This window comes from Oryzias melastigma, linkage group LG21 (genome assembly GCF_002922805.2).
Source record: "Oryzias melastigma strain HK-1 linkage group LG21, ASM292280v2, whole genome shotgun sequence".
Classification (NCBI taxonomy): domain Eukaryota; kingdom Metazoa; phylum Chordata; class Actinopteri; order Beloniformes; family Adrianichthyidae; genus Oryzias; species Oryzias melastigma.
In genome coordinates, this window is record NC_050532.1 from 1,942,061 (window position 1) to 1,953,211 (window position 11,151).

Below are 11,151 nucleotides of genomic sequence, written 5' to 3' on the forward strand. Positions count from 1 at the left end.
AGTTTAGTAACAAAGTCCTTTTCCTAGTAAAAAACATCTCAATGTGCTAAATAATTATAATAATAATAAAAACACCCTTTACCACATTTTCAAATTAAACTAAAACTTTTATTATTTTTGGATTACATACATGGTAAATAAATCTCAATTGCTTCAAAATTTACCTTCAAATAGATGATTTCATAGTACTTTGAGAAAAGGCTCCAGCTAGCATCTTTAACCGATACAAAAAACATTTTTAAACTTGGATGATAACATCAAATACATCTGCCAAACTGTTAAGATTCAAAACACAGAGATAATGGCAGTAAATGTTGTGGCAGTTTAACGTTTACGTCCACAGCTCCTTCACTAACATCTGCTCTCTGCTGTGTCTATTTCACTGAGCAGAAAGCTAGCGTTAGCGCTGTATACTCTAGCTGGGATTTCTCCGGTCCGTATGACCAAGAAAAAAAGCTTAACAGTGACGCCACGGAATAAGAAAACTATGCGCAAACTCACTTACACTTCTTACAAAAAAAAAAAAAGGTGTGACCGACAATAAGATATAGGCTCTTAAAGTAGCTAGCTACGAGCTAGCAGAACAATGCAGCAACGTGGATCTTGACCGCACATTTTATGTGTTTCCAACATAGATTACCATAATTTTCTGTGCAGGTTGAACGTGAATATGTGCGATTAACATCCGCTATGTTTTAAAACATGAAACATTAATAAAAACATACATTGAAGAACCAAACTAGCATGTCTCTCATGAGTTGCTAACACACAGTTCACGGTTCCCAGTCTAATTTCTCTCTATTAAAATGCGATTCCTGTCCTGTGATGATTCCTCTCCATCGGATTATTTTGTTGTCAAGGTTTTTGAAGTTGATTACAAAACACTGTGTCTCCTTTTGTGCTTCTTTTTGTACTTTTTCGGACCTCCGTCATTCATTACTCAAGAAGACTCGATGCATAATGATGGCGCATGTCTGTCACGCCGTATGTCATGTGACTTCCAATCCAGTAATATATGTCATTGATTACAAGAAAAAAACACCAGGGAGAGAGAGGAGGAGGAGCAGCTCAGATTTAAAGTCACAGCTGTCAACAAGCTTTTGCCTTCTCGCTCTTGTAACTTTTCGTAGAAGATCGTGATAAAACGATCTCTCAAAAATGACAGATCGTCAACCTTGGAGATCGTAAGACGGTTTTATATCGTCATATTGCCCACCCCTTAACTTTTACTCTTCCTGGACAGGTCAGTAAATAGAATTGGTGCTGGAGGAGTAAATGTGTTTAATGACAGAATGGAGCGTGTCCTGTTAAAAAGACTAAACATAGAGAGTTTCAGGACAGTCAGACATGTCAGGATCTTACATCCTTACCTCGTTGCTTCAGAGAATCCTACCAGACGGTCCAGCAGGATCCTGTTTGTTCTGGAGAACTTCCACTCTTCTCCCTAATCTATCCATCATCTGCTCTCCCCAGGATTACCTGGATCTGGCAACATTCAGTCCTGCTGATGCCCTGCTGTACGATGACGCTCTCTCTGAAGAAGACACCCCACTAGTGGACTGTAATAACGCCCCTCTCCCTCGAATCCTCCCCTCCTCATGGATTGAAAACGAGCTCTGTGGTAGAATCTCCCATGCATTTCCTGGATTTTAGAAACAAGACACACAACACAAGCTCTCTTTTTGACAAGCTGTGATTGGCTTTCCGTAGCCTAGTGTGTGTGACTGTGATCTAGGCATGCCGTTTGTGGTTTAATGCTGACATATCTCCCATTTCATGGTAAATGAGAGACACAGTGAAAAAGGGGGTTGTGTTTTGACTTCTTTTGTATATTTGGACATGCTTCAAATGTACATGAAGCTGTACTAATATAATAGTATACTAATATTGTATAATACTTTATACAATAAAGTATGTAGAATTGTTTTCTCTAGTTATCAGCTTATATCTGCAGAGGAACTTTACCAGTGTTTATCAATCGCAAGATTTGCAGCAATTTTGTTTTAATTGGCGAAACATAAGTTCTATAAACAGTGTATGTTGTAGAATAGAGCAATGCTTTCCATAATTAAATACAAAGGCTTTATGCTCCTGTTGTTGAAATACTGAGCTGTTATCTAAGAAATACACTCCCCAAAGAGATTACATCTAACCCTGAAGTGCTATATGAAAGGTACTGCTTTGCAAACCTATTATGTTTTGAATAAGCATAGCAAACATGCCCAAGTAGTTTTTTAATTGCATGTAAAAATCATTTTTATGATTTTCCTTAAAACTCTTAAGATTGGTTGGAATAGAGTTAGCATTATTTTAAAGAAAAAGAGCCCCTCTTTATACTCGTAATAAATGTAATTTAATTTTTAAAATACAACAATACAATAATAAACATTTTCAACACTTTTCTGGAAAAAACATCAAAAACACATTTTGACACAAAAATTATTTCAAACAGTCAGAAGTGAAAAATTTAATCTAACAATCTGTAAGTATGCCCTGAGACAGACTGGCGACCTGTCCAGGGTGAACCCCGCCTTCGCCCATCAGTAGCCGGGTTAGGCTCCGGCACCCCCGCGACCCCGAAAGGGAAGAGGCGGTCAAGAAAACGAATGAATGAATGAATGAATCTGTAAGTACCAGATCTTCACTTTTTTATGCTTTCACAAATAAATTTAAAAATAGTTGTGGTTCACTCTGCCTTTTTTTTAAATCAAGATGCCATATGTGATACCTTTATAAAATAAATAGATTAAATTAAAATATTATGCATTATATTACATACAAAAAAAATCAACTCGACTCACAGTTCATTCAGTAACATTTACATAAAACCATTGTCCTAAAAGAGCAAAGAAAAGCACTTTCACAAGAAGCTGCAAAAGAAAAAAAACTAAAGATGATGTCACAAACGGGCAGACAGCTGGTTCCCAGTGCAGCAGGTTTATTAGGAGCTAAGCACAGTTAAAAATCCACAAAGCTAGATCCGGGTCAGACAGGAAGGTCAATCACGATCATGGGATTATCAAAAAAGAGAGTAGAGTAGTCGAAGTCCAGAGGAGGGTCAGGGCAGGTGGCAGGAAATCAGAAAAGAAGCAGGGTCAGAAACAGATCGGGTCCAGAAGGAAACGCTCGGTAATGCAGACAGGGCAGCACAAAACAATACATCTTGTGAACACTACCCTCTGCATTTACCCAGACTTATTTTTTAATTATACATTATTTATTTTACTTGTGGATGCATTAATTTTGCATTTGCTTAAAATGTATTAATTAAAAAATATATTGTATAAAAAAACAGAATGGGAATAAATTAAAACAGGAAGCTTTTTTTTAAATACACTTTGTAGTGTGTAAGGGGTCAAACTCAATGAAGAATTTGACTTTGTCTCGTAAAGGGGTACCACCTTCCTTAAGAAAAGAAAAATTACTCAATGATGAAAGTTGATCATTTTTAGCTTTAAAATTGATTAAAGAGTAATCTTCAAAGTCAATCTCAACACTTCAGGAAGTAAATTCTCATCTGAAGGGACCGTATCACAAAGAAAGAACAAGATGGACAACGACTGCCTTTTTGATATTTATTAAGAGATAAGCATAAAAATATATACAAAAATAAATGTTGTGCATGTGTGTGTGTGTATGAATGTGTGTGAAAGTCGGTGGATGAGCAAAGTAATGCCTCAGAACGGTTTAAGAGAAAAATTGTAATCTAAAGAAAACAATTATGTTAAACTGTTCAAGACACTAGTCTGGATAAATCAAATTGGCTGTTATGACCACATCAAACCGCAACAGTTTTGCTGAGAGGGTCTCCTCACCACGGTGACTCGAAGCTGGACTTGGACTGGACTTTCAGACGAAGCTCACCAGACAGAGGTGTTTCTCCTGAGGCCGATGAGATGGATGAAAGCAGCAGCAGCTTTGGCGCAGGGTTTAGGAGAACGGTCGAAGACTCTTCTGGAGCTTACGACCGGATGCGGCTGAAGTTCTGGTGGTCATCTGGGTTTGCACAGCCAAAAGAGTGGATGGTCGTCGCAAAAATTGATTTCAAGTTTGCTGAAGTTTAGTCTCAAGGCGGATCGTTCAATCAGTTTCAAAAATAAGAAGTACAAATGGTGACGAGCTTCAAAATAGTTAAAAGAAAAATGCACGACAGTTACCAAAAAGATAAAGTAAATAAAACTGTCTTGGCACAAACTTAGTTACATGGGATAAGTTTAAAAAAAAAAGAACAAAAAGATTGGAAGAAGTTTCCCTCTTCTTCCTAGAGCTGTTCTCATTTCAAACCTGAACCAACGGAGCTCCAACTGAACCCAAGTGAGAGTGTGCATCGACCTTTTGACCTCAGAGGAGGCCTTGCTATCAGCTAATGGCTGTAGGCACACATCTCCAGTGGATCCAACGGCTTCATGTTTCCATCAAAACCATTTAAACTATTTAAGAAAAATAAAAGTCTCATTTTCCTTTTGACTTTTCCCATCAGGGGTCGCCACAGCAAATCAGTTTCCTCCATCTAAGCCTGTCTTCAGCATCCTCCACTCTAACACCAGCCACCTTCATGTCTTCATTCACTGCATCCATAAACCTCCTCTTTGGTCTTCCTCTAGACCTCTTTCCTGGCAGCTCTAGACTCAGCATCCTTCTACCAATATATTCACTGTCTCTCCTCTGAACATGTCCAAACCATCTCAGTCTGGCCTCTCTGACTTTCTCTCCAAAACCTCTAACATGTGCTGTCCCTCTGATGTATTCATTCCTGATCCTATCCATCCTGGTCACTCCCAAAGAGAACCTCAGCATCTTCATCTCTGCTACCTCCAGCTCTGCTTCCTGTCTTTTCTTCAGTCCCACTGTTTCTAGTCCAAACAACATGGCTGGTCTCACCACAGTCTTGTACATCTTTCCTTTCATTTGTGCTGAAACGGTCAAAAACTCCACTGCCATCTCTCCTAGACACTTCCATACCTCCACAGGTACAGTGTGTCACAAAAGTGAGTACACCCCTAACATCTCGGCAAATATTTGGTTATATCTTTTCATAGGACAACACTGCATAAATGACGCTTTCACACAATGAACAGTAGTCAGTCTAAAGTTAGTATAGCAGTGTAAATTTATTGTCCCCTCAAAATAAATAAAAATACAGAAAAATCTGAAAATTTACAGTAAAAAATGTATAAAAAAATATAAAAAGCATCCAAAGTCAATCTAAGTTGCTGACCCCGATAGATATAAGCAAACTTTAATATTTTAGAGTGATTTGGACCAATTAGGTATAAGAGCCTAAAAGCTATTGAAGAAAAACGCATAAATATACAGTAAAAAAATTTATAAAAAATAGAAATATCATCAAAGGTCAATCTAAGTTGCTGACCCCGATAGCTCTGATCAAACTTTAATATTTTAGAGTGATTTGGATCAATTAGGTATAAAAACCTGAAAGCTATTGAAGAAAAACATGAACATTTACAGTAAAAATTTGACAAAAAATAGAAAAAGCCTCCAAAGTGAATCTAAGTTGCTGACCCCAATAGATCAGAGCTAACTTTAATATTTTAGAGTGATTTGGATCAAATAGGTATAAAAACCTAAAAGCTGTTGAAGAAAAACTTTTATTTGTTGATGTTAAAACTTTAATTAGTTGACGGTCCCTAACTATGCCCAGAGCGAATGTCTGTCGAATATCCAATATCCAACTAACTTCACCTCAGTGCAGAACTGTACATTTTTCAGATCACCAGAAAGAGTGGTGTGCACGCGGAACTTGCCGCGCGCGTTCACATTAAACACACCGGTTTGCAGTGGCGCCGTAATCCCACAATGCCGAGCGCCCGGCGCGTCATTGGAGAGGGACGATGATGGCGGCGGTCGGTGCAGCTGAAGTGATCACACAGCTGGAAAGCGCTGCCAAAGTTTTAATGGTGAGACACTCGTGTCGGTTCCACGGCCTCCGCGGGGGCGCCGCGTGCGGGTAAAGTGGACCGGAGCGGTTCGAGCGGCAGGCGGGCTGCGGTGTGTCAGTTGGGTCCAGCTCGGAGAGCGGTGCGTGGCGCAGCGCCTCGCCTGTCACCGTCCCGCTAAAGGGGGGAAAATCCGCTCGTCAGTCCCGCATTTGGTGTCCGGCGGTTCTCTTCACCATTTCACCCTTTTCCCCGTGTTTTAACGGCGAAACATCCGTGAAAGTTCAGTTGTGTTTCTGCCTCTTAGCCGCTAATTAAAGCATAAAAACATGTGGAGTGTGCTGGTTCGGCTGTATTTAAGCTAATCCGGAACTTTTCTGCTCAAATGAACGTCAACACTTGCTCTAAGCTGGGGTTCGGAGGCTGAGGAGCGCTGCTGGAGCATGTGGTTAGCCATGTGCAAAGGTGATGGGGACACTGAGGAGCTGCAGGCTCCTTTTGGTTCTTTTACCTTGAAATTTCTCCTTTATCTTTATTGTAAAGTGTGGGTCCGTGCTTGGGACATGAAAAACACTAGTTCGCACGTGCTGTTCACATTTAGCAGTTTATGATGATAATGAGACTATTTACAGTTTTGTTCTGTCACACATCAGTGCTTAGTAAAAAAAAAATCTAATAAAGTTGATTTTTGTCTGTAATATTGATTATTCACATCTATGGACTGTTAGAATTAAACTAGCAAACAGCTAAAAAAAATAGGATCATGAAAGACATAAAGCAATGTATTGTATTAAGGCTTTATTTTAGTCGTAATAATTTCTAATTGTACCATCAATCATTTATTCTTTGTTCAGTTCTTTGGTTATTTGATTTTTTTTTCATAACAGAATAAAATAATAGAGGTTTAAATAAATGGTGTCAGATCTTAAATCTAATTGTGAAACTTATTCAGACTAGTCTAATTTGGTTTGATTAAGAGTTTGTTTCTCACGATAATCCAGAAGAGATTTTAAATCTGAGTACACCCGAGCGGACTCTGGTCCGGTACCAGGAGCCGCTCTGGGACCCATCTTTGAGGTGGTCTCGGTTTCAGCTCCAGTTCACTCTGAGTTTAGGATCCATGCTTGGAGCGGAACAACTGGACCAAAATGGCCTCCAAAGTCGAGAATTATTGGATCTAAACAGAGTAGTGGAGCATCGATGAGACACAGCAGCTCATTGAAATGTAGTTGGATGAATGCAGGCTCATTAAAACAACTGTTAACATGATTGTTTTTCACAGTTTTCTCGACAATCTATGTCCCAAACACTTATCCGAGGACCTTCTTAGGCGTCATCTCCTTACGAACCGTGTTGCAGCATGCCTCCAACAGCAGCAGTAAAAAGTGTTGAACCTAACGTTGATGCAGACGTTCAAAATTGATTGGAAATTATAAACTCTGAATGAGTGGACTATCCTGACAAAGATTCCAAAGCGCAAGGCTTCCATTATTCTTTCTCTTGTTGCTTTGCCCCACCTTTGTAGTTCTTAGCCAATGACCAAAGAGATTTGTTGTCACATGACTTTGTTTACAAGCTCTGGTTCAAAACGGAAATGTCCGATTTAAAGGCAGTCTGAATCCAGACCAAACGCAAGGTTCAGGATGGATCCGGATCAAATTAAGTGGACTTAGTCCAGACTAACTGACTTTACCAGTCTGAATACACTCTTAATCAAGATCCAATTAAGTATTCAGATGGCAGTAAGTCTCTATGGGTGCATACGGATTATCTACAGGTAAAAAATGGGTAAATCTGTAGAGTACGTAGGTGGTCCACAGGAGATATCAGGATTGTAGACAGCTCTCTGATCCCATAAGGCATTAATGTTCATGATATTTTTTCTACAGATATGCTGTGGGTGATAGGTCTTACTAAACACTTATGCAACATGTACGGGTGAATGGGTGAGATGGAGGCATGTCATGTGGATTTTTCACTTTTTCAACCCTTTCCAACACAAAACACCACGCAAAGGTGCTGTTGGCGCTGTTCAAGTGAAATGTGTGTGCTCTGTGATTGCAGCCTGACTTTTAAAAAGGAGGAATCAGATAATTAGATTGTAGTGTTTGTGTTCATCCTCTGGACACCGCAGCATTTGCACGCTGTCGGTAAGGAGCGCACCTTACTAACGTCTGGACGATAGCATCACTCGCACATCGTAAGTGCATGCGTCTTACATTATCCTTACAAATACTTCATGATACACGAACCACACGCACAACAAAGGTATGTTCCATTTACACGATGTCGTTTAAGGTGACTGCACGAGCCTCAAGTGAACTGAACACACTTAAGCCTTCCTTACAATGATCTTCCAGGGGCTCAGACAACCCCAAAACATGCGGCATCCATGCAGATCAACCCAATATGGATGCATCATTTGATTAACAATCATTTGTTCTCAGCTTTTATACGGAATTTTCTTTATGATCAGAAAACTTTCTTCTTGAATTCTGTGTATTTATCACTTTATTTTCTGCTTTTTACTTTCTTAAATGTATGAATAGTTGGTTTGCTTTAAGGTCTTTAAGGTGGAATCCAAACGTTTTGTTTTGGCACACAAGGAAGTATTGGGAAAATCCAAACTTGCAAATCTGATCAATAATTATCTGAATCAACATTTTCATTTGGTTGCTGATTATAGGCATTGACATATAGAGTAGTGCTGCCACAAACGATTATTTTGATAGTCGACTAATCACAGATTATTTTTTCCGATTAGTCGACTAATCAGGTAATGTACAAAGTGGATGTGAAGCACACATCTTTTAACCATCATTAGCTTTAAACTAACTAAAAATGAGATATATAGCATTACCTGTGATAATGCTAGTGTGAATGCTGTAAGCTGAATTTGGCCGCTGACGATGTCAGTCCTGATAGCTGAAAATTCTTGAGTTCATAGCTAAATTTGCTGAAGCTTATAGCCAGCTAAAATATTAGCTAAACTCCAAAATAGCCACAAAAAACATAAAAAGCCTAAATTAGCCAAAATAGCTAGCATGTAGCTAAAATATTAGCTAAACTCCAAACTATTCCAAAAAACTTTTAAAAATCCTAAATTAGACAGATAAAGCTAGCATGCAACTGAAATATTAAACTCCAAATTAGCCAAAAAAAAAACCTTAATAAATGCCAAAATAGTCCAAGAAGCTTGAATAATGCCATTATAATTTTCAACTTTACTACACTCTGACTCCATATAACATAAAGTAACAACTAATCGACTATTAAATTAGTCGTCGATTATTTTAATAGTCGATTAGTCGTCAATTAGTCAACTAATCGTGGCAGCCCTAACATAGAGCTGTACTTATGTTTCTGATTTATTAAAGCAGTGCTAAATCCACACATTGGTATTCAATCTGCCTTTGGTGTCTGGATTCCCTCACTAAGTTCCGTATAGGTCCAGGCCTCGAGCGTCAGTGTCCTTCGTGTTTCCCAACTAACCTGTCATTCTAGCTCCTCAATGGCTAAACACACCTGAACCAGGTAATCAGCAGGAAATACAGCCAGGTTTCTGAAAAACCAGCAGGATAATGGTGTTCTAACGATCTCTATTACCTCGTGGCGCTATCCTACCAGTAGCATAAAATGATAGTTAGAACTATTCAGTTGTCATACGAGATAATCCTAACTATATGAACAAATGTTTTGATGTTGGGTTGTAAAAAGCAGTGTAGGAAAGATTTAGGGGGATCGGGAGCACAATTTCATGGGTTAAATTGTATGTAGTCATATGTAGTATTTTCCCCTGGTGGTATCGTTAGCATGTGGAGAATGAAAGAAATGTGTGCAGCTGTACTTGAACAAAATGCAATCTAAAGTCACAAAACAACAAAACAGAACTTATTAACCTCGAGATTGAACAACATGTAACTAGTAAGGAACAGATCTCCAGCCCTCAAGGCCTTGGAGACCCCCGATACAGTGTGCTTACCATTTTTTGGGGGTGTCCAAAGCTACAATTCCAAAACCCAGTGCCCTTGATATTTCCCAGAAGTCTCTGCGAAAAACCACTGTGCATCGATGTTCACTAGAGTAGCAAAAATCGGCCACAAAGCATTGAGCTTGAACAATTTGTTATTTAAAAAATATGTAATTGAATTTATTTTTCTAAATCCTCCAAGTTTTCATCATCTGAAGACAGTGGATTCATAAACCGTCTTTGTCAAATGTTCATATTTATTAGGTTTTTACTTCAGGAAATTGGTGATGTCTTATTTGCGTTTTAAAAAAAAGAGCTCGTGTCTGAATTGTGATAAATCCAGAGCACTAGATAGTCTTGCACTATTTAGGGAACAGTGGGTGTCTCGGGTTGTCACCGTCACAGTCAGTGGGAATTCAGCTATGAAGGGTTTAGTCGCATAATCTGACTGAACAGGTCAGAGGTCTGAGGTTCATAGTGTGCAGAGGTCACAAACGTTGTGTCAGACACTGCAAACTTCCAAACCTCCAATGATTGTAAGGACAGTGCATAGAGAGGTTCATGGAAGAGGTTTCCATGGTTGAGAACCAGCCACACATCTACAAATCATCTGAAGAAGTCGTAGTAGTGAAGAACTTCAGAGTCTCAGGAGATCCATGTTGTAATAATTCAGTCTTCTCTCCATCTGATGATTTGATGGTAGGTCTGGGTTTGGGTAAACCAATTTATTACCTGTGCTTTTACATGCAACTATATTTTATTTTCTTAAAAATACTCATAAAATATGAAAGGAAAGTCCCATTTAGGCGTAGGGATTCATATTTTTGTAGAACAAACTTTTTATAATCCAAATCCAGCATCCCACTAGAGACTTGAAACTAAATCTCTCCATGTGAAGAGGTTCTTCAGGGTCTGGGTCTACACCGAGGGGCTGTCATTCTGAACTGTTGATGCTTTGTTGTCTCCTAAGCAACAAATAAATCCTCGGTTATCAAATCTTTGTCTGAGTAGCAGCTTTTACCAAGAACAACAACGTCTACAGGGATGTTCAAGTTTTCTACTCAAAGTGTATTCAGACTGGACACATTTGATCTGCTTAAAGTGAACTAGAGTCAGTTTCCCCCGATAATGCAGAACAAAGTTTCAATCTGAATACACGCAAGCAAACTGGTCCGGGACCAGGAACCGCTCTCTGACCCATCTTTTGAGGTGGTCTTGGTTTGTTTCCAATCGGACTGAACTTAAGTTTGCTCTGAGATTCTTCAGTCTTAAACAATCCACCCA

The 11,151-nt window shown here is 39.0% G+C and overlaps 1 protein-coding gene and 1 long non-coding RNA gene across 2 annotated transcripts in view; both read left to right on the plus strand.

Annotated features, from left to right (window-relative positions):
* LOC112155255 overlaps window positions 1-2,103 on the plus strand; it is a 4,386-nt gene extending 2,283 nt beyond the window's left edge. The window contains exon 3 of the long non-coding RNA XR_002920765.2: window positions 1,474-2,103. This is a non-coding gene — a long non-coding RNA (uncharacterized LOC112155255). The remainder of the gene's footprint in view (window positions 1-1,473) is intronic.
* A 3,749-nt stretch (window positions 2,104-5,852) lies between these two features.
* Window positions 5,853-11,151, plus strand: part of xpo4 (exportin 4) — a 58,371-nt gene continuing 53,072 nt past the window's right edge. Inside the window, exon 1 of the mRNA XM_024286773.1 lies at window positions 5,853-5,918. Coding sequence (XP_024142541.1) covers window positions 5,853-5,918 — 66 coding nt within the window. The remainder of the gene's footprint in view (window positions 5,919-11,151) is intronic.